The sequence below is a fragment of the Erpetoichthys calabaricus genome, chromosome 13, assembly GCF_900747795.2.
Source record: "Erpetoichthys calabaricus chromosome 13, fErpCal1.3, whole genome shotgun sequence".
Lineage (NCBI taxonomy): Eukaryota > Metazoa > Chordata > Cladistia > Polypteriformes > Polypteridae > Erpetoichthys > Erpetoichthys calabaricus.
In genome coordinates, this window is record NC_041406.2 from 22,227,618 (window position 1) to 22,251,986 (window position 24,369).

The 24,369-nt window shown below is 38.3% G+C and overlaps 1 protein-coding gene across 11 annotated transcripts in view; it reads left to right on the plus strand.

The window, feature by feature from the left end:
* The window catches only part of pleca (plectin a), an 828,744-nt gene that overhangs the window by 670,411 nt on the left and 133,964 nt on the right, over positions 1-24,369 (plus strand). Inside the window, exon 1 of one of the 11 annotated variants that reach the window (XM_051935605.1) lies at positions 11,238-11,724. The exons of the other annotated variants lie outside the window; for them this stretch is intronic. Within the exon in view, the coding sequence (XP_051791565.1) occupies positions 11,616-11,724 (109 nt within the window). The 5' untranslated portion in view covers positions 11,238-11,615. Of the gene's footprint in view, positions 1-11,237; positions 11,725-24,369 lie in introns of those variants that run through there. 11 annotated transcript variants of the gene reach the window in all.

The window sequence follows — 24,369 nt, forward strand, 5'->3', positions numbered from 1 at the left end:
ATGTTTGTTTGCAAAGGCAGGCATAAAAGGTGAAGACAATAGGTTGTTTTTGTTTAAGTTCAGCCAGTTGCTCCCTGATAGTAGTTTTACCTTTTTCAATGCCTGCCACCTGGCACTTTATGGGTAAACATTGAGAGCAGTTCCATTATGAAGGACCAATACCTGAATTCTCCACAAGGATTTGCTAGATTTCCAGTCACAGGATAATACTAGATGTGAAATGTGCAACACTGTTGATAAACGGTTGGCTTTGCTCCACAGTTATATATGTTATATATATACAATTTATTTTGATGTGATAGATAGATAGATAGATAGATAGATAGATAGATAGATAGATAGATAGATAGATAGATAGATAGATAGATAGATAGATAGATAGATAGATAGATAGATACTTTATTAATCCCAGGGGGAAATTCACATACTCCAGCAGCAAAAAATATTAAATTAAAGAGTAATAAAAAAATGCAGGTAAAAAACAGACAATAACTTGAGTAATGTTCAACGTTTACCTCCTCTGGTGGAATTGAAGAGTCGCATAGTTTGGGGGAGGAATGATCTTCTCAGTCTGTCAGTGGAGCAGGACAGTGACAGCAGTCTGTCGCTGAAACTGCTCCTCTGTCTGGAGATGACACTGTTTAATGGATGTAGTGGATTCTCCATAATTGATAGGAGCCTGCTGAGTGCCCGTTGCTCTGCTACGGATGTCAAACCGTCCAGCTCTATGCCAACAATATAGCCTGCCTTTCTCACCAGTTTGTCCAGGCGTGAGGCATCCTTCTTCTTAATGCTGCCTCCCCAGCACACCACTGCGTAGAAGAGGGCACTCGCCACAACCATCTGATAGAACATCTGCATGTGTGCATGTGTAGAAGGTTTTTTTTTCGATTTTTAACTGTATCGTTGGCCATGTAGATTGAACACTTAAGAATATTTCAGCAGCAAATATGTTATGTAAGAAGAAAATGTGTTCTGTAGGAATACATCTTTTTTCCAGTTACCAATTATGTTGCTATCCCTTCAATTTTCTAAGCCTGCCTTTCTCAATATAAAGACATTAGAGGCTAGAACCTTGTGGCTCATTTATGTAAATATAATTGTAAGCCATTTTGGTTTTGTTTTCTGAATGTTTGCTAATCACACAAAAATGGCTAAACTGATTTTCACAAAATTTTGCATGTGCGTTGCCATTGGTCTAACTTTTAAATTATAGGCTATATGTCATATCAGGAAGAGGGGTTATAATGGGAGGGGTACAACTCCTAAAACAGCACGCAACATCATCATAAGCACACACAAAGTTTTGTAACATCCAAAGCAGAAGGTTTGTACAGCGTTTTCTTGTCAATTAATTTGCAAATGTCTTGCAAAATTACAGCTTTTGTCTAAGAGAACATCTTTTGGTTTCATCGTGTGTTGTGTTCAGCCGTGTTGAATTTCCAGAAGACAGTTTTTCTCCTGTTTATTTATACCCAGCCAATGACAGGTACTTTGACTAGTGTAAATATGAAGTTTCATTAAAATCCACCCATCTGTCTATTTTTGAAATACACTATTCCTTTACAGGTTGGTGGAGAGCCAGCACCTATTTTTGCAGCATTAAATGGTTGAAATACGTGAGCAGTGGACATAAATCGTCCATTCCAGGGTAAACTTATTCACACACCCACTCTCAATTGCCACTCTACTTAACTGCATGTTTTCGGAATGTGGAAGGAAACCACAGTAATCGGATAAAAGCCCACACAAACATGTAAAATCCAAGCAGAGAACATGGCTAGCGAAGAAAGTGAATGAGGGTCTAGTTAATTTAAGGTTATGATACTCACTCCGGGACCAAACCATCTAAGAAACCATTATCCTTCCCATATATTTCTTTTTTAAAACAGGACAAGATATCAGCATGCATTTTTCACAGATTATCTAAATCAGTAGTGAGAATCTCATTTTATGCCCCCTATAAGAGACAAGATGAGCCCTAGAGATCACCCCCAGTGTATGTCATTTCTGCTCTTTTTCAATGTTGCGTTCCTAAAAAGTAGGTTATTTCAATGCCCCACCTGTTTTTACTTGATGCTGCTTGTCATGGTACAGTATATTTGCTTTCCTGGGTAGCTGTCTGCATTTTATGAAAGTATTTTATTCTTTGAAAAGACAAAGCAAAACTATTACAATTGAGAGAGAGTGCAATGCAAAATTAAAACTGTAAAAAGATCTTAGTGGGTAGTACAGTGGCAAATCCTAAGTTTGTATGTGATCTGTTTGCATGCTTGGGTTGTCCTCCAGGCACCCTGCTTTGTCTCCCACATCACAAACACAAGCTTAAAGGACTGAATTACCCTGATGAGAGTTAGTGTGCCTCGTAATGGCCTAAAGTCCACTGCTCCCAGCGCAGGTGCTGGTTCCATAACCCTGAAATGGGTAGGCAGGTTAGAAAATGGATAGATAATTCATGAATGACCTTCACACCAGTGACTGTTGATAGCAGTGAATACTGTATCATCTTTCAAGCAGTTTACTAACAATGCTGTGCAGCCAGAGCAAAAAAAGAAGCAGCTGGTGTTGTGCAAAACCCATGGTTAAAAATTCAAACACTGATAATCACTTGTAAATTGGAAATTTGTAATATTTACAATGTGAAATACAAATATTTAAATTTATTTTTAAAATAAGTGTCTTCTAAGTGAAACAGTATGTAGAAGCTAAGTCTGGCCATAATGATGTATAAAGGCTGATAGCAGTGCACATTTTTTTTAAAAGGTTCAGTTTATTTCTATAATAGAATTTTATGTTGGTAGGATAAAAAAGGTAAATGCAAACAACAGTAATATATTTCTAGTAGGGAAATCCACAAAAGAGACAGTGAAAAGCAAGAATATACTGTATTAACCCAATTAGATTATCTTCATTATGTTTCTGTGCAGAACAATGACTTGCACGGTGTGGAGAAATGGCTTCCATGATTTACTCCCGGTCTTATGCCTTGTCTATGGAGTTTGCCTATGCCCTTTGTGTTACTGTGCGGTGGAATGAAATGCTTTCAGCTTGATGAAAATATATCAGTTGTCCTGAGTTACATTTCTTTTTGTCAGGTTACACATACCAGATCTCTGCATCCATAGAATGAAGACAAAAACAACGGCTCTCTGACTCAACAGAGCTGAGGACTTATAGCCACTAGCCAACGAGTTGTTCAACAAACGTGTGCCAAGAAACACTTGTCCATACCTATAGCCATATGCCACATCTGTGACTGTTGTATTCATTCTGTCTGTCTGTCCGTCCGTCCGTCCGTCCCTCCCTCCCTCCCTCCCTTGTTTCTCTTTGGTTGTGCCTTTTTGCACAAGTGACTATTTTTGGTACAGGCCATTGAAGCATTGTTTAAAATGCAAGATCGGATTGCTACAGGACACAAGACGTGTGGTTAGTTACTGATCCTGTAAAAACAGTGATGGCAGACAGTAGATTAATTGTATATTTGTGGCACAAACAGTCTTTAGGCAAAAAAAGAAGAGACAAAACTTAACGGAATATCATACAATCAACAACAACAACATTTATTTATATAGCACATTTTCATACAATGTAGCTCAAAGTGCTTTACATGATGAAGAAAGAGAAAAAATCAGGTGTTTCAAATACCACATAAAGACACATCAGTAATTGAATGTACAAAATTAGGTGTGATAGTGTTAAGGACTGTATAGGAGCCATGCTTAAATACTTACACATCTCATTTTCTAACTCATTTATTTTGAAAAAGGAATACCCACCCAATCATGATATTTTTTAAATATTACTGTACGTCATGGTCATGAAAAAAAATTGAATCTCATGTTTGCATTCCAAACAGAAAAACATTAATGATATAGCAAGAACTCAATAAGGACCACTGCACTTTAACAGTGAATGATGTGAAAAATGTCCAAAAAAATTATTACGTTACTCGTGTCACATATTCCGAATGTCAATTATGAAATTGTGCGCTCAAAACATGCAGTCCTCATGCTTTTTTTTTGCTAAAATATTGTTAAACACCTACTTCTGTAAATGTAAAAGACAGGACTTTTGATCAGTCTTCAATTCAAAAGTGCAGTAATATGGAAATGTATTTCTTTTTTATGACCTGTGATGGCTTTTCCAGATGTATGTGAGTTCTGGAAGCAACCATCACAGTCCATCACAGGTCACACTCACTCACACAGCTTCATCACTTATATGGTGTCAGTGTGAAGTGAATACTTAAACTAAGTAGGGTGTAATGAAAAAATCCACGCAGACACGGGTAGAACAAGAAGAACAGTTGCTGTCGTAAGTAAATGGCACTAGATGTAAAACACAACATTGTTTGATTGTGCCAACTTCTCTTTCTTTGGTTGGCTGGATAGGCTTTGACTCTCCACAACTCTAAATTCAATAAAGTTATAACATTGGATGGAAGGATGCAGAGTTTGCCTGAAGCAGTTGCAATAAAGGCATTTGACTAAGTTGTGCCACTTTGGTCAGTGACATGGGTCATATATGTGAAAGTTAAACACTTTTGGGGCATAGTTTAACGCTATGTCCATGACCATTTTGATAGTGAAATGTTGAGGGTGTCCAGAGAGTGGATGCTATAAAGCTGAATAATGCTTCACTTTGAGCTGTACCTGTGTAGGACACACACTGCAAGTTCAAAATTCAAACAAGCTAATGCAGGAATAACAAAATGGAAAGGTATAAATCATTTTGATTTTCAACATTTCTGAGCTGAACTATGCATTCTGTACAGTGGTGCCTATTGAAAGCATTTGTGCACTTGCAAGGTGGTCCTGTTTAAACATGCTGCTTTTAAAGCACGTTCTTGCCTGTAAATGTGCAGACTGAGACTTCCCATTCCATGCCTCATGTGTAGAGTTCTGAAGGTTTAGAAAAACACATTCATTTCATCCCCCTCCCCCAGTGTAGCAACTGGGGAATCTTCGGACTTGCCCTCTGACCTCTTTGGCTAAATTGTCTTTCTTGCAAATGTTTACTCTTCAAGCAGATTTAACAATGTAGCTCCATGAAATTCTTTACATTTTATGTTTACTCGTAATTAGAACTGACAGCTGTGTACGGTAACCATGGATATTCAACTTTGCAAGGTAAGCTGATAGCCAAACAGGTGACTAAGGTATCTGCTCCTATGTCCACAGTCAGCTCACAGGTATACAGCATTTCTTCTGCAATAAGTAGTACTTTTGTAAATGTTTACCTATTGTTTACTCAGATAAATAATTAATTACTTTGCAGATTGCAACACATTTTTTCACATATGCAGTGATTTTTGCATCATTTACAAATTACAGATTGCAAATTTTATTTTGCATAATTATAGGTACTGGCCCCCTGATGACCCTAAACTGGTTCAGTGGGTTGGTAAATTGATGGTTGAATGCTCTGTATGATTAGCTGTCTTTCTCACAAGAAGCTGGGTTTCTGATGAAGTGATCTAAAGTTTTGGACATACTGTATCTCAAAAGACCACTATGAGAGTTAAATTGCCGCAGGTTGGACAGGTGTTAATAGTTCATTACCCCTGCTTTTGATCTTCATGCTTGGCCTCAAAATGCAACAGTTCTTCCCACAGACACTTTTATCCATTTGGCATGATCCAGAGTGATGGGCTCCCAGGAGGATAATTCAGTATTGTATTTCCCCAAGGCAGCCCTTGGCGTGTCTTTGAAGAACTACCTCTGTTATAGCATCTTCTTTGTAAGATCCATCTATTTTATTCTTTTGTATGTGCATCAGTAATCAGCACTTTGGCTCATACTGTAAACTAACTTGGATATTGTTAATGGAAGAATTCTAGAAAGAGTTCCCCCAGAGGAAGTACTGTATGTGTCATCTTGGATAAACACATTGGCCAAATAATAATAAGTACAACACAATGGAAAGTCCACTAGATAAGGTAAGGGGTCATCATATCTGTCCATTCTTATGTTTGTGTAACCACTGTTGCAATTCTGCACTAACAACAGTTAGTACATGGCAGGAAACAACTGTGGATGGAATGCCAGTTCACCACAGGGCACACTCATCCACATATCCCTACATACTTACAGTCAACCAATTTAGTTTTCCCAGTCCGCCTCACATCAATTGGGATTAATAAAGTATCTATCTATCTATCTATCTATCTATCTATCTATCTATCTATCTATCTATCTATCTATCTATCTATCTATCTATCTATCTATCTATCTATCTATCTATCATACGTCAGTGTGTTGTGAGAGGAAGACTTAACCAATGGAGAAGACTATTGAACAAGGGGAAAATATGCACATCCCAAGAACAGCCACTTTTGTCAGGAGTGATATCAGTGTCAAAGTAGTGGGAGGTACATAGTAATATTAACCACTAATGTACACAAATATAATATATATATGACTTCTTCTTCTTCTTTCGGCTGCTCCCATTACTATTAAAAGTAAATAGTGTACTGGATGAGGATCCGCCAGGGGACAACAAGATGAAAGAGAAGGCAAGGAGGATCGTCAGAACGCTTTTGAGTTCCCCCAAAACTGGCATATGGCTGTTAAGGATCACTGCTTTGTGGAAGTGAAATTCTGTTGGTCATTACAGAGGACAGGCAACAAAGAAGCAATAAAACCTGTCTTGTTCCTTTAAGTAGTATAAAGGCCATAAAGCTGTTGAAAGATTTTGGCTGAGTCTAGAATTTAAAAGTGAGTTTAGGCTATGGCTATGGTGCCAGAATGATGGAAAGGCCAGGAATCTGTGTGTTTCTGTTTTTGTTGGGTTTTTTTTTTTTTGTTTTATTTTTATTTTTTAGGCAGGCAAGTGGTTTTTATTATCTTGTCAGACACCAAGGGCAAAACCTGTTTAGTCAAGCTCGGTGGGGCAACAGGATATTGTTTCTGTTTAATTATTTGTTATGTTGATGAATTCCTGGGATCCCACTCCCTTCCCATAAGGGGCTCGTTTACAATGCGTATAAATATATATTTATCAGGAGATGCTCATCAAAAGTAACAGTCATAACTAAACAAAACCGACAAAGCCACCTGTGGCAAGCAGCTGGTAGTGTCCTTTGCGACAGCTCCTTTGGTGAACCTGGAGGGTGGACTTGGAAAGCAAAGCGTTTCTGTCCTTCCCAGATAACATTTGTCCTTAGTCCCTGTTAACATCCTTATTTGTAAAAGGTTTGAATAAGAGTACCATAAAAGAAGACATGAAATAACGTCTTTTAATTATTTCTTTCACTAATATTTAGGTACAATTAGGTATTCATTTTAACTCAGGATTGGTGCTTTGAAGCTTTCATATTTAGATTTCTATGATAATCCTTTAATTTTTCTCCATTCAGCATCAAATGTGGGTAATGCACAACCAAAATGATGAAACAGAATTGCAGGCAAAAGTGGCCTTGGAATTTGGTAAGGGGATGGTTTAACAGAAGAAAACAGTGTGAGAGCTTTAGAAAGAGTACTAGCAGAGAGGATCCAGTACAAGATTTAGTTATTGGCAGGATTTTTCTTGTTGTTTCTAGGACACACAACAAGGATGGCAGTCACAATAAATGTTTTTTTTTAATAATGCAAACTGATTTTAAGGTCAATAAATATAAATACCTGTGTTATACCTATTTTGCCAATATAAAATCCAAAATTAATATCAGATTTATTTGTTGTGTCATAACAAATCCACTGAGTATTTGACCAAAGTTAGCATGCAAGCAAAGTTTAACTGCTGGTAAATTATCTAGAATGTGTCTTGTTGCCAAAGCATTTCCTTCAAGTCTAGAAGAAGCATAGAATTCTCATGTGATTTCTTTCCCTTTGGCAAATCTTGTCTGAAAATCTTTATTCCAGTTCATCAAGAATAATTTGAATAACCCACATGAGAGAGCCTCACATTTGAAGGGGTTTTATGTTACCCACAATCATATGACTGATGTTGACATTTTAGACCTCAGAAAATCAAAGCTGTGTAGTTAAGTGTGGTATACTGTATCAGAGCAAATTTATTTCTGTAATGGAGCAGGGAAACACAATGGTTATTACTACGGTTTAATTGCTCAGAAGTCTTTGTTTTAATTCCCAAATTGATCACAAGCAGTGTGGAGTATGCACATTCTCCACATGTTATCATTTGTTTTCTTCTCCCCTTTTGTTTTTCTTTCCATATCCCAAATGAGTCTTTGATAGACTGGTTGGTGACATGTTTCCTAAATTTGACTGGCAGTCTCATCCCGGCATGACAGTTTAATTGCGTCCAATGCTACTTTGATTGGCTATGAGTTCCTGCAGCTCTGTAATATAATAAGTTTGTTCTGGAACTTTATGATGAGTGTATCCATCCATCCATTTTCCAACCCGCTGAATCCGAACACAGGGTCACGGGGGTCTGCTGAAGCTAATTCCAGCCAACACAGGGCACAAGGCAGGAACCAATCCCGGGCAGGGTGCCAACCCACCGCAGGACACACACAAACGCACCCACACACCAAGCACACACTAGGGCCAATTTAGAATCATAATGAGGTATAAAACCTTTTTTTCATAGCCTTTGTCTAATCTTATTTTTCAATATTTTTATTTGCTATTTTCAAAACTTGGCAGATGCAGGAGTGCATTATACTTGACATATATTCCTATATATATCTTGAGTTTTGTGTGCCTATAGATACATGAACCCGGCATGTGCAAGCTTAAAATGAAGAACATCCTTGTACACCCACCTACCACCCCCTTCCTCATTTGGTGTATATTACCTTTGATTCCTTTATGTCTAATCATTTTCCTCTGATGATGATACCTGGTAGATGTTGAAAGCTCAGGAATTGTAAAATACTGTATGTGATTCAGTTTCTCCCTTTTTGGATTTCTAGCTACAAATATGCAAAATTAATTTTAATATAATTATAATTGTAAATCGGTCCAGATGAAACTCCATTTAATAACAAAAGACAGTAATATAACTAATTGACAATCACTAAAAGCAATATGGGCATGCTTCCTGTTGTTGGCCAGTTCATGTGCTGAGCAGTGTATATATGTATATAAATACTGTATATATATATATATATATATATATATATATATATATATATATAAAATGTCACAGATGATACCAAACCATGCAGAAGGAACAGCATACTGGCTTGGGCAGATTTGTGTAAATGTAAAATATTACATGTAGGAAGTAAAAATGTTGGGAGTTGTATACAAAATGGGAGATCTGAAACTTGAAAGTACTCATTATGAGAAGGATATAGGAGTCGCTTTGAACTTGGCACTGTCTACATCAAAATAACTAATAGAATGTAGGTTATACAGTGCTGCTGATGTGTGGAGTACACATCAAGAGAGGTTATGCTTTAAGCTATATAATACACTAGTGAGACCTCACCTAGAGTACTGTGTGCAGTTTGAATCACCATATTACAAATAAAGGACGTAGGTTGATTCTGGGACTAAGAAATAAGAACTATGAGGAATTGAACCTTTTCGGTTTAAAGTAGGGACAAGATTGAAGTGTTTGAAACAATGAAAGGAATTAGTACAGTGAACGAAGGCTGTTTCTTTAAAATGAGTTTGTCAATAAGAACACCAGGACACATTTGGATACTTATTAAAGGCATATTTTTGTGAGTAAGTTGTTCTTCACACAAAGAACTATCAACACATGAAATACATGATAAAGCACTGTGGGGGAGAATTATTATTTTGGAGAGTTGAGGTGAACAGGATGGATGAGCTTGTTGGGCTAAATGGCCTGTCCTTGTCAAAACTGTTCTGTGTTCTTAAGTACTCAAACACTGTGGCTACCCACAACTCTGTAATGGAAAAAAGTTCAGAAAATTGATGAATGGATTATTTGGTTGTTTTTTTTTAGGATTCACATATCCTGCATAATGCATTTTACCCTCTTTACCATTATCACTATATGAAAGTAAATATTTCTTTCATTGTAACATTTTAGCCCACATGTAGAATCTAAGAGTGACTTAAAAGGAAGAACTTGAGGGATTTCTCTACACCTCTTCTCTTTTTTTGTGTAGGCACTGAAACAAAACGCCTACTATTGTACTATTTGCTTGTTTGTTTTGTAGAGTTCCATCTGATGGTGCAAAAGTATATAATATAAAGACTGGTTGATTTATATACAGTGGCAAGCCCATCCCCACAAACATACATTCAGGGTGCCAAACATCACATGTGCTTTTTCACAAAGGTGTGCAAAGAAATATGTACTTGGGTGTCATTGCAAATCTGCAAAAGGAAAAAGAGCAAAACTGAATTCCATACTGAAAAATGCATTGTCCTTGAGTTTCTAATGTTGCATTTATATTTTTCAGTGTCTGTAGTACTAGGATGTTGTACCGTGTTAGCCATTATGAATGTAGAGAAAAGCCAAGCAAAATGACACCTTTTACTGGCTAACTAAAAAGATTACAATATGCAAGCTTTCGAGGTTTAAGATTACATCTTGCCTGAAGAAGGGGCCTGAGTTGCCTCGAAAGCTTGCATATTGTAGTCTTTTTAGTTAGCCAATAAAAGGTGTCATTTTGCTTGGCTTTTCTCTATTTTTCAGTGTGAAATTAACTTTTTTCCCCTCAATAGTGCACACACTAGGCATATTAATAGTGTCTTCCCGTATGCACTACACAGCCCTGGTACTTCCTAAGTTTGGCATAGTAAATGGGTGTCTGTAGCCCAGAGCTATAACTCAGAGATCTAACTGTAGAATGTCCCATAGTAACAAGACTCTGCTGTAAGGCAAACCCCGTGGTCAGACCGCAACTAGTGAATCAGCAGATGAGCTACTGGAAGCATTCCTCTCTTTTCCGTGGAATATAACCATTTTTTAAGCATACTTCAAATCTTTATTGTAGAGGTCACACTTTCTAATTGAATAAGGATAATGACAGAGAACTTGTGTAGTGATCTCTTTCTCTCTATCTGTTATGTATCAAAATAAATTTGCAGTTCACAGCGGTTAATTGAATAAGGATGAAGACAGAGCTAGTGTAGTGATCTTTCTATTCCTCTCTTTCTGGCTCTCTCAGTAACATAATCCTCTGGGCTGTCTGTGGTCATGCAGTAAGCAGGGCACCTCAGTACATGCATGTTTGCCACACCTAACCTCTTTTGCTTACCCTCCCAGCCAGCCGCCCTCTCTCTCTCTCTCATTGAATGTCTCCCCCATGCTAACCACACCTTAGTGACAAATGAAGGGAGGAGCCGTCCGGAGCGAGGAAGTGTTCCAGTTCAGTAGGCTGGCTAAGGCAAGCCCGCGCTGTGTAGCTCGCAGGCATTCAGCATTGCAGGCAGAGGGGGGAATAAAAAGGGGCAGTGCTGTGGAAATGAAAGAGAGAGAGAGAGAAATTATAGGTTAAGCGTGAACAGAAGCCTAAAGTCATACTCATATGCACACACACGTCCTGGAGGAGCTTTCATTGCCTTAAAGTTAAAGCAGCAGAAAGGTTCCTGTCTACAGAAAAGAACGGACGCATTGGGGATTGCAGCCTGCTCAACTTCTGCAGAGAGACAGGTTAAAAGTGAAGACGACTCTGAAGAGAAGTTGCTACTGTGCTTGGTGTCATTTGAAAGCAGACAAATATGTCTGGACGTTATAGGAACAACTCCACAGACAATCTAGGCAGAGACAGGTTTGGCTCAGATGATGGATTCTATCAAGGGATGCTCAAGTCAACAGATGGAAGAAAAGGTATATATGTTTTAAATATGGAAGGGCAGCTTTATTTTATTATTATGAGGCGTGGATGGGCCGATTTTATATTGTCTGTTGAAGAACTGAAAAAGCAGCTGAGTCAAGATCAGCAACTTGCTCTTTTGCCGCATGCCAGCAATAGAGATTTATGGTTTTGTAACAGGCAGCATGTGGTTTGTTGCTTTCACAACAGATCTGGCTAATTTGAAAAATACAGAATGTTTAACAACCTCTTATTATTATTATTTGTCGGAGGTGATTATTGTATTTGTGTACTCGAAGCAGATTTTAATCGTAACAGATAAAAGTGACTTTGTGCTTTTTTGATTTCTGTCCTCAAGTTACTATGGCTTACCAAGGAGCCTACACTAAGTGCTGTGGAACATTTATGTGTCACCAAAAGGAGGCGAGTGGCAGTCCCCTTTCTTACTCTGCTTTTTACCATTTTGACTTTATTCATATGTCACTTTGTTCCCAGTAGAAAAAAAAAACTTTTACAGACTGCAAATGTACTGTGAGTTCTGTAATGTTACAATGGCATCATCCTCATGCAGAGGCTTTATACAGTATATGCTATGGCAACGTGAAATCTGACGTCAAATTCAAATCTAACACGGCCCCTTCATTACAGCAAACATGATACCGCCCAGCATGTCAGGCAATCACAGCTGAGGTGCTTATAAAGGAATCACAATTGACACATTCCTTCATGTGTGAACCTGTCATTTATGTTGGCACCTATTTGCCTAAGGGTGTGACTGAATAACTCAGATTTAATTGTTTTAATTTCATTTTTGTTTTAAAATAATAATAAGTTATATTTTTGCAGTATGTTCCATAGTTATAATGTCGGAGTTTTGTACTTTGTGCTGCATGTTGCCGTATGCTCTTTTCTATAAGCATATATTGTATGATTACAACATCCCCATTTCCTTTTTCTCAGAACACCTTAACTTAAATTCATCATAGTTAACAATCAAGGTTAACTGACTCCATTAGACTTTTGTTTAATAGTCACTTATGTAATGGATGGAGTTCACATCCCGCATGAAAGATTTACAATCAGTGATTTCATAGTAGCCAAAGTCATATGGTGCAGGGAGGCATTTTTAGAGCTTTGTCAGACCTGAAATGTGTGGTTGAATGCACCATTCATGTTTGATATAGATTTACTGTAATTTGCAAATATATAATTTTTATTTTTATATACTTGTTCAAGTGGATGGTATTGTGGCCTAGTGATTAGCACTACGTCCTCACAGATTCAGGTAACTGCTTTTGAATACCAGCCTATCACTCTCCATGTCCTGTTTGCATGTTCACCCCATATCTGTAGAGGGTTCTTTCCAGGTGCCCGGAATTTTCCTGCCATATACCAAACATATGCAGATTATCTTGCAAACCTTTTAGTTTACAATGACATGCAGTGAAAACGGAAATGACAAATTTACTGGTTGAACAAGTAAGCATTACATCCATTCATCAATTTTCAAACCTGCTATATCCCAAGTATGGCCACAGGGAAGCTGGAGCCTGTTCCAGTAAGCACAGGGAGTAAGGCAGGAACAATCCCCAGACAGGGCACCTTCCCATCACATGGTGAACACACACACACCCACACTAGTGCCAATCAATGCCAACCCTCCTAACCTTGCGTTTTTGGGCTGTGAGAGGAAACCAGAGCTTTTGGAGGAAATAAACACAGACATGGAGAGCATGCAAGCTATATACAGGAAGGACCCAGGAAGTGAACCCCAGCCTCCTTGTTGTAAGACAGCAGTGCTTTGACTGCTTCAACGTGCCACCTGAATCCATTCATCCATTTTCTAACCCATTTATTCAGTCAGGATCTATGAATGTCATTTTAAATGATATTCTTGTTTATTTAATGTTTAAAGAAAGTTCAAACATGTTCTCTTTATCCCTTTGGGGTTTCCTTCAGTATTCCTAATGGGCTGTGTTAGATTAAATGGCAATTCCAGATCAGCCCAGTGTGGGGGGAGTGTGCGAATGGGCTCTGCAGTGAACTGGTGTCCTGCCCAGAGCTGTTTTCTGACTTGTACTGAATGCTTCTGGCATAGGCTGTGCTGAGACCCTGAACTGAGAATGCTGTTATATTATGGGGTACTTATACAGGCATGCTAAGTGACTGATTAAATGGAAGAAACTGAACTGGCATAAGATTATGGTCCACTGCTTAACTTAGCTACCAGGCCACACTGCTTGCAGAATAAAATGTAACATTTTAAAGCTGGAAACATTGAGTGTTAAACATCATTTTGAGTAATTGATGAGCAGAATCCCAAATATCCAAGTTAAGTGATTGATCTCAATTGCCTTCTGGGAGGCTCATATTGCTAATCTCCTTTAAAGCTCATGAGTGCGGTGAATGGAAATAAGGAATTCTGCAAATGCCTTGGATCCAAATGTGTTGGCCTCCTCTACATTCATGCGCACACACACACACACACACACACACATGCTGTTCAGGGCTTTTTCACTTCTGCAGTGTGTGAAGTCTCAGCTTTTACTGCACATGGAAATGAAGAACTCAGTGAAACCTGTTTGAATATGTTGATTGGCTGTATAGTCTGCAGATGGCTGATAAACTGCCATAAGAAACCAGTACGTTTTGTTGCTGTTTTCATCATGTGAAGGTGAAAGACCTTTTCTTTTGTGACCTTGCCCTGGGAAACAGCTTGTTTGAAACTAATTAAGTAGGCTAGAGTCATCAAAAAGAAAAATGGATAAACAGAAAACAATTGAAATGCTGAAATCTTCATTGTCTTTAAAGTCCACCTGTAATTAGCAGGTTTGTTGCATTTGCAAGAGGGAGATCATTTTTTTTCTCATAATGTCATGTTTAATATGGATGCAGTAGAACCTTTCACATTGGGTTTTATACATTATAACAAAAGATAAATATTCTTAAACTTTAATATAGTCTGTTTAAGACAGTCTGCACATTAGCAGACTGTCTTGGTCACCATCCACACTGCTACATTTTCATGTATTAATACGGACATTTATCTCCATTTTCACCTCCATTACCCACACCACCCTGATGCTCTCAACTCCCAAAAACAGAGACTTTTGAAAATGCTCCCCAGAACTATATACTATCACTCTTGCTTATTACATAGCCCTTCGCTGATTGGATTCTGCTCTTTACAACGTTTCATTCCCTGATTGGTCACCCTTCACAGAAGAAAACCATATTCCAACATAATGGGCGTAGAGGAGTTGGTTTCCATGGCGCTTGTTGTGTTGCCTACCTGTAGGCATCTACATTAAATTTTGTACAGTTTGAATTCTGCATACAGTACATGTGCAAAAGGCAAATAGTTTACCGGTCGCTACAGTTTTACAATAAATCCCATGGCTGACTTTTTTTTTCCCATGTGCATGCGCAGTGTAGAAGAATGTCTACCTCATATCCGTTTTCACTCAAGATAACCTTCCTAAACCAACGCTAGTAAAACTGAAAACGCTAGTATGGACAGAGGTTGTTTTTGTTTAATAATGCCATTTTTAAATTAAAACATAGTAGTGTTAACATAGACTTATGGTTATTTGTATTTGGGAATACAAATGCTTGGCCACCTGACCACAAAACATAACAAATGCTAAACTTCTGAATCAAAACACAAAATCCAGAATGCCAACTGTAACGAAGTAGCATAGGTGCATAGTAGTGTATTTCACATTATTCATAACCGCATAGCTTTTCTGGTAACTGTCCCAGCAAAATCGGCCACAAGGCAAGAACTGACTGGGTGCCAGTCGTTCCCAGAAGATTTCTTGTACTGTTACATTTTTTTAACATACATTTTTCAAAATCTTCACAATCCTTTGTGGTTTTTGGCCATTCAGTCTTATAAATATTTCCACAGACTATTAAATCTAGCAATATTCAAGTTGAAACATGGGAAGAGATTTTTGTAGCAAATTGCATGCAAGTCACTTTAGGTATTGGTGTCGGCTGAATAAATTTCATAGTAATTATAATGAGCTTGCTGTTCTTATCTCTCTCATTCTGACTCCAGTCAATAAAATGTCCTAAGGAAATAACTGTTTAGCAATCAATAAATACTACGTCAAGCTGAAAGCTTCTCACCTAATACTTTGTCCTCTTTTGTTGCAAGTTGTGTTTTGCAATATGTGTGGATTCATTGCTACCCCCTTTAGCACTTTGCCCACTCCACCCAACCCCATTGAACAACAAGATTACCTGCAACTTGTTACACATCACTCAGCAATAGTTGCCTGGGGATCAGCATTTTTAGGCTACCTTGAAATATCTGGGTGTGTTAAGTGCCTGCTACTTCATTGTGGATTACTCAACTAAGAAATGTTAACTAATGTGTAGCAAATGGGCTTTTTCAAATATCACTTTGTTACAGCCAGTAAATGAAATTAAGAAACGAATACCTTCCAGTTACCAGTAATGGTTATTCTGTAACCTTCGCCTAAATAATAATGTGTTTTATAAACACCTGTTATTTTAAATACATCTAGACATGAGATAAAATGTAGCACCATGGGAACCTCTAAATGTTGACTGGATGTAGATGGTTCCAATGGATTCACTGGCCTGTACTCATCCTTATTTTCCTTGTGTGCCTGTGTTTGTTCTTCCTAATACAGCATTCACTTCATATTGAGGTTCTTGGCAAAATAACTTGTTAACCTGGCAGCATTCGCACTGCTGGAACTCATTGGGGCCACTAAAATTGGAGGGACTGGAACTTGCTTATGAATTGCTGCTGTTGCTTGCAGTAATAATATTTCTCATGTTTAATAGCCCTTGCAGTAAGAAGATCAGGGTTCACGTCCTGGGTTTGCCACGTGTGGGTTTTCTCCAGTTGCTCCGGTTTCCTCCCACTGTCCAAAGGCTTGCAGGTTAGGTGAATTGGAAATGCTAAATTGGCCCTTGTGTATGTTTGGTGTATGTACATGTGTGTATTCACCCTGCAATGGAATGGTGCCCTCTCCAGGGTTTGTCCCTGCCTTCCAACCCATGCTAGCTGGGATAAGTTCCAGGAAACATTCCAGACATGACCCTGTTCTGGCTTAAGCAGGTTCAAAAAAATGACATGGCATGTTCAATATGCAGCCTCACAAATCCAACTTCCTGGGTTTGATTCCCACACCCAGCTTTTGTCTCTATGGAGTTGTTACACACTCTCCCCGTGTCCGTGTGGGTCTTCCTCTGGGATACTGTGATTTTGCTCCTAAATTTCAGAATATATTCTTGGTGGATGGACTGATGATCCTAAATTGGGCCCACTGTGAGAGAATATGTGCTGTGTTTGTGCAAGATGCAATTGCCTGGCACTTCATCCAAGTCTGTTTTACTGCCAGGATAGCCCCTGGCTTCATTCATCCCTGAACTGTTCTGAGAATGTCGGTGTGTATATTCATTGTGTGTTTTTGTGGGCGTTAGAGTTTGTTTGCAAACAAGTAACGTTTCCTCATAATGCTGTAGAATGCAGACTGCCCTAATGGGTTAGTTAGATAAACCAAACTCAAATTGTTTTGGTGCTCGCAGGCTAACTGTATCGTCTAAAACAGCAGTATGACTAAGTAACTGTTAAGGTTGTAACACTGTACATGTGAGAGGCACAGCTTCAGAGATCTTAGTTTGAAGTCAGTTCCGAAAGTGGACACTATCTCTGTAAAATTTGTATTCAGTTTCCATGTATGTCCCAAAGATGTGTATGTTGAAATGATTGCTGGTTCTGACTTGGCCTGGCATGAGTAAGTATGGGCATCCATTTAGCATTCTTTATGCCTTGTGAGTGATGGTTAAAGAATATAAGGTTTTGCATAAGTGCATCTTGGTATTGATGCTACCAGGACTAGTTCCATCTTTTCAGTCTTTCCAGAAACTTCTAGTTCACTGAATAGAGGTGATTGGATAGGTTTATAGAATCATTATTGCCACGTATATGGTGTACTGACACATTTGACAACTATTCCAACTATATTCAACCTAATTGTAAAACGATGGAGGCAGTCGGCGATGTACTTCACCATCTAATTCTTCCACGTGAACCCTGAAAACCATGAGGACTGATCTGAGATGATTTTTGTTAGGTAGAACTCCCAGTAGGGGCTGGGCAGTCGCATGGCCTTGGAACCCCTGCAGATTTTCTTTTCTGTCCTCCTGGCCATCAGACCTTACTTTATTCTTTGTTACTTAGTTTTGCCTTATCTTACTTTTATATTTTTATTTTTTTATTATAAACTTTTCTTTCTTCATCTTGTAAATCACTTTGCGCTACATCATTTGTATGAAAATGTGCTATATATATAAGTGTTGTTGTTGCTTCTATCAAGTCCATTCGCCTAGTATGACAGATCCAGCGGCTCACTTCAACCAGTGTATGACCCTACGACCCAGTTTGATATTGTCATTAATTGTAGGTGTATATGAGAGCTGACAACCAATGAGTGTTCATCTGGAAGTTCAGCTCTTATAATGCAGCCATGAGAATTAAGGGATGTGGGTGTTTTAGACCTCGCAAACAGAAAAGAAGCTTGTCTATCTGCTGCCTTGTGTTTTATGTACCAAGACAGAATGGGGGAAAAAAAAGGTGAAAGACTGCGTCCAAACTCGCCGTACCTTCTAACATATTGTGCAGAACCAGCTCTGTCAGACGGCACATTCCTGGCTGTCACAAAAAAAAGGTGAGAAAGACTGCTGGAATGTTGCCATGCATTCACTAAATGTGACATGCCCAGCAAATTTTATTTGTGTATATTGACATGGTCTGGCGAGGCAATCAGCAACCTCGGTCGGAAAGTCTAACATACCCTCCGAGTAGAACTTGCGTAATGTGGTATCAGCTTTACTTGGATGTGTTAATGGGTTTGCAACAGGTCACTATTTACAGGGATAATGCAGTAAATAAAGTACCAGTTTGGAAAGAAAAGAATTTCAGTGGCCCGCCAACTTGTTATTTTAATGGGGTTGTTAATATGGAGCACTGGACATCAAAGGTGGGAATAAAATTATGCATTTTTAAACTGTTCAAAACAAAACAAGGTTTCATCTGCCATTACAGCATATTTTAACATAACTTAGCAGTATTTGTAGTTGTTTTGTAATATTGTGGGCTATGAAAGGTAGAACTAAATACAAATCTAAATTGATTGATACATCAGACAGACACATGTTTTAATATTGTGACATAAGTTGGAGTTGTATTTTTTAATTGTTCCTAAAATGTTGGAGTCTTTTTAGTTGGGTTTAAAGCAGCAACGCCCCAGGTTCATATCATTCATTGAAAACTGTGTTTTTCTGTGTCTAAATAGTATGGGCAACTACGCTGAAAGACACAATTCAAATTGAAGCTCGAACAATCAGCTTCATGGTTTTCTGTTTTTGCAACATTCTGTGCGTTGGGGATTTTTGAGAAATGAACATAAAACAAATCATGGGATAAATAGTATTTTCTTAATATTAACCAAGTGTGACCATTGGAAAACTGATTTTTTTTTAAAAAAATCAGAGACAAAGATGACATATGTCAAGGGTTGAGGGTTATGAGCTGCATTTTGGTAAGTCTTTCTATCCATATTGCCATGTTAGATCTTGTTTTATATACAAGTCAAGTATTAACCAGGATCCAGTGAGCCTGGTAAACACGATTTTGCAGAAAATCCTTGCAAACATATTGCTACATCTAATGACATGTTTTCAAGGGAGAATGTGGAGTTTGTTTGCTATTAGTGGAAAATCACCAGAAAGCTGATTTTGATCTAAAATGCCAGTTTTGAGCTTTATGTGACTCTCACATTAGCTGTAGTGTCCAAAAGAGAGTTCTCACTTTACAGCTTATGTTCAAACAGCCAAGAAAATATATTTCATAGCAGAGTAAAGATTTCATGATTTTTGTTCACTAAAGTAATTCTTTGCACTGTTGGTAGGTAATGCTCTTTTCGAGCAGGGGGCTTGATTTAGTTGCTCAGTAATACACCTCATGGCACATGGCACATGTTCAGTTTGTAACTTATTATTGTGGTTTTCTGTGGAGTTGCTACAACTTCCCCAGGCTCATTCTTCATACTTTTGATATTTACATGTTGACTAGCGCATGCAAGTAAGAATTTCAGCTCTGTAATGCACATGCCAATAATAATGCTATAAACCTACAAGCTGATTCTGATTCCTGTAGTGTGTGCCCCATGTTTTTGGCCATATAACCCGTTTATTGAGTTCACTTAGTTGTAATCGTCTTCATAGCTCCTTCTTAGGTGACATCCTGATTCTTGTATGTTCTAAACCAAACAACACTCTCTGTCTGTCTTCTCCATGATTCGTTTATTGCTTATTTTGTAGTGAATAGTCAAACAAAATTACATCTTTTATTGGATAACTAAAAAGATTACAATATGCAAGCTTTCAAGGCAACTCAGGCCCCTTCTTCAGGCCAGATGTAATCAGTTGCTTATTTTGCAAACACTCTCCGCTTACCTGTTGTGCTTAGAGTTACACTGGACACTCTCCCAGTTTAGTATACCCATTTGTCCTGTCCGCAGGTACTTGTAAGAATTTGAGAAGGAAACTGAGAGTTAGAATCAATCCTAGATGTGTCCTGTATCGTCTTCCAGTGGTATACACCTGGTACTCTACCTGTGGGTAGCCCAGAGTACAGTCTTACTACACACCCAAAACTGGCTCAGCTAGCCCCAGTAAATCTGGGAAATTGGCAGCACTGATTCCATGGTTCTCCAAAGCTGCTGAGCTCCTCACAGTATTATGGAGGGTGAGCCCAGCAACTCATTTTTACCATTTGGACCCTGCAATTTTTTGATCAGTACCCAAAGCTCAAATTGTCTTCTTGTCATTTTCAGGATCTCAAAGAGAAATCTGTAGATATCATTTGAGAGAAAATCACCACAGTATTCTAAATCCCAATATATCTCATCTAAGTCACTTGGATCCATTAGGATATGATCATTCTGTCAGTGTAAAGACAACAACTTACTCCCAATAGCTGTGCTCTTCCCAAAAAAGCCCAAGTTGTTTTTACAAGCTTCTTCTGAAGTTCAGCACAATGACATTAGTGGGTTGAAAAGGTGAGAAGCCCATTAGGCATTGTCAAATCAAGTGCAGGGTAAGTTAAAAAGATTCATAGTATGGAAAACACATCTAAGAAGGCAAAGAAACCATAAGAATAAAGAGAAGCAACACATGTGATTTGAAGCAGTCATGTCAATGCGATTCCAGGGACTGCTAAGTTTAATTTTAAATCGGGGTCACAAAAGAGATTTGGCCAATTTTTATATTGGTATTATTTGGAGCAAGAATTTAGATTAATAGCCAACGAAGGCAAAGGACCACAAAGTGCCACAACAACTGGATTCCAGTTTTTAGTGTGCTGTGAGTAATTAGTATACAAACTGTGGGATGCAGGGGAATTTTCACATACTGCCTCATCGATGGCACCTAATCGAAAATCCATATTCTGCTAGGAGGGCTACTATTAATTAGTAGAAACTTGAATGTTTCCTTGTTATAATGAGGGGTTAGAATCTGTTATTGTAAGGAATATTCCATTAAATTACTTCTGCTTTTCCATTTGTTTGTTATTTTAAACATTATGATGGCGATGTCAGCATGGTGCCATTTTCTGAGATATTTCTTGCTTTGACGCTGCCATTTTATAGAGCAGATACATGGGTAACACCATGTTGTTTATAGCAAGGACCCTATTTGTATTCACTTGGTTCTTGACTACTGATGTCACTGTCCTGCTTCTCTGAAAGATGGTGGTATGCATACCCTGACATCCTAGTGTTCAGGCTCTTAAAATGTAGATTAGCAAGGGCTAAAAGCTTTTTTTTTTACTTTATTTCTTTGTTTTTTTGTATTAATTTAAATGCATCCTCACAGTATTCTTACCCTTTGCTAGGCCCCAGATCACATACTTTTCTCAGCCCTTATTTGGCTTAGTCATATCTTGGTTTACTTACCTTTACCCCCTGCTCTTCATTGCACTTATAACTGGCAGCGTGGCATATTGAGGCCTCGCTTATCATCAGGTATGGAACAATCCAGAAGGCTGCGTGGTCAAGTGACTGTGATGATGAACTGTAAATCACTGAGTTGTCAATTCAGTCATGACCCCTGATTCACAGTTTGACCCTGAGTGAGTTGCTTGACACATTAACAATGTAATATGATGAAGCCGATTTGTATGAAAGGCATGAGCTAAATAAATAAAGGCCTAATGTAAATGTTTTTGTTTAAATGAACTATCAGGGTCATTGGATTGCCATAGGCTAAATTGCAACTCCACTGTGATACATGGGAATTGTTAGAGGACCCCAATCATAATCTATATATATAAAATGAGGGTTGTCTGGTTTTAATCACGAACGTATGACGTGACATGAGTAACGCAACTCAGTAATTAGAGGAGCTGCCTAATTCGCCCACACAATTGGACTTTGGGTCCTTCTCACATCAGCTAGGATGACAAGGCCATATGCCCTAGCTGATAGGAGAAGCAAAGTTGTGTGTGCATGCCATATTGCACACAGCATTGCTGGCACAAAAAAAAACACCACAACCTCTGCTTACAGTGAAGCACATTGCACAAGCCAGCTGGTCGTTTTCATCATAAATACAAGTCGTTCACTCTGAGTACAACAGATAGTCATACGCAACCAAAGAACTGGAGGTATGGGTGTCTGTCACATTTTTGGACTTTGGGTCTTCTTCATGGTGAATGATGGCATGACCACATGACATAGCTGCCAAGAAATCAACAGCCACATAAGCATGCATTGTGTCTTTCAGTAAAAGAGCCGAGGTAAACATCAGCTGGCTGTGAAGGACAACAACCTCGGTGGAGTGGCCTGGTGCTTCTTCAAGGGCTGGAAGTCAGAGTATTACTAGTAATAACGTAATATTCCCAAACCTGCTTAATCCTATTTATGTTTCTACGGTGATACTAATTGTCAGAAGCAGAAGAGCTTGGATCTGGGAGGAAGTGAGCAAGTGGTCTCTGACAGGAATGAAGGACTGGAGAAGTGGGAACGGAAATTATTGTATTTTGTATGGTCAAGAAAGTGAGAAACCCAGCTAGTTAGAAGGGTTAATAGCCAATCTAGTGAGGCATTGCTAAGACAGCCAAGTACTTCATTCCTGCCTCTGTGAACCTTTCAGCCTTTGTTAAATTAAACACCTTTGTCTTTTATAATGGAGGTAGTGCCATTTCCGTCAGGATCCTGGGTGGTGCCGTGGTAGCACATTTAAAAAAATAAATCTTGCTTTTCATCTGTCCAGCAAGTGTTAGGATTCAATGGCATACCCCGATTTTGCAAGAGTAAGTGTTAAGAGAGATTTTAACTGAAATCTAGAGATTCTCTGTTTGATGCAGGATGCAAAAGCTGTGTGCCAGCGAAGACCCATCGTTTCCTCTGATATGACTGGCCACGAACCAGAGCTTTGATTGTGATCTGAGGTTTCCTCCTCATGCTTTAGGCAGCAGCAGAAATGCATGCTACCTGCATTTCTGATCTGCTTATAGTAATTCTCTTTTGGGGTAGGATGTTGTGCCATTTTGCTGTTTCAATTACTTTATTATGTGTGAGCCACAAAATGAAAGCAGCCTGCACTGCCATGTCACAATGCCTTATACCACTTCACTTGGCAGCTGTGGTGATTTCATTTTTGATTTGCTTCAAGTTTTCATTGATTTTTTTTTTTTTGTTTTTCTGTTTCCTTCCACCTTAGCAACTCTTAAGTTGCTCCAATGTCACTTTGTGTTTAGTTGTCAGTGGACATTTAAACTGTTGTTCTTATAGAGAATTGTGTCAGTCCTGCTGCCCACTCTTGCCAAATTAAATTATGACCTTCTTATATCCCTGGCCATGGAGGAATAAGCAGGCATAGAAAGCAGCAGGATAAATTATATATTATTTATATACCAATTAGGCTAATTTCAAGGCAACGCAGTGGCTCAGTATGGTGTGCATTATTAGAGGGCCTACCAAGTGGAAAATATCATTAGGAAAATCAAAGGTTTTAAAATCTTGGATCACAGCCTGGTGATTGCAGTCTCCTTGGGCTAAAAGCAGAACACGTTTCCAATGGGTATAAAGAGAATTGAGACCAGTACATTAATTGGAAAAAATTAATGTAATAATGCCTAATTAAAAAAAAGGTGGCAAACTACTAAAGAAAATCAGGATGTAGCAAACAATGATGGTAATTACATCTTGGGTTCCAATCCAGTGCATTTTTAAAAGAGCTGCAGTAGATTTTCAAGTTAAATTTTTTTACAAATTATATAATATACATACCTAAAAATACAGACAGACAGCAGAGCAAAGCAATTTCAAATTAATGATCATAAATGAAACCTAACCTAACTATATATATATATATAATATACATACCTAAAAATACAGACAGCAGAGCAAAGCAATTTCAAATTAATGATCATAAATGAAACCTAACCTAACTAATATCTGCCCTTTAATATTATCATTGAACTACAGCCAGTAGACATTAGTGGAGAGGAAAAAAAACTCCAGTTAGCAGCGTTTCTAGAGTAAATAAACCTGTGGGGGTGCAGAATCAGATGTAAAACAAATTTATAGACAATGTTAGACCAACCGGCA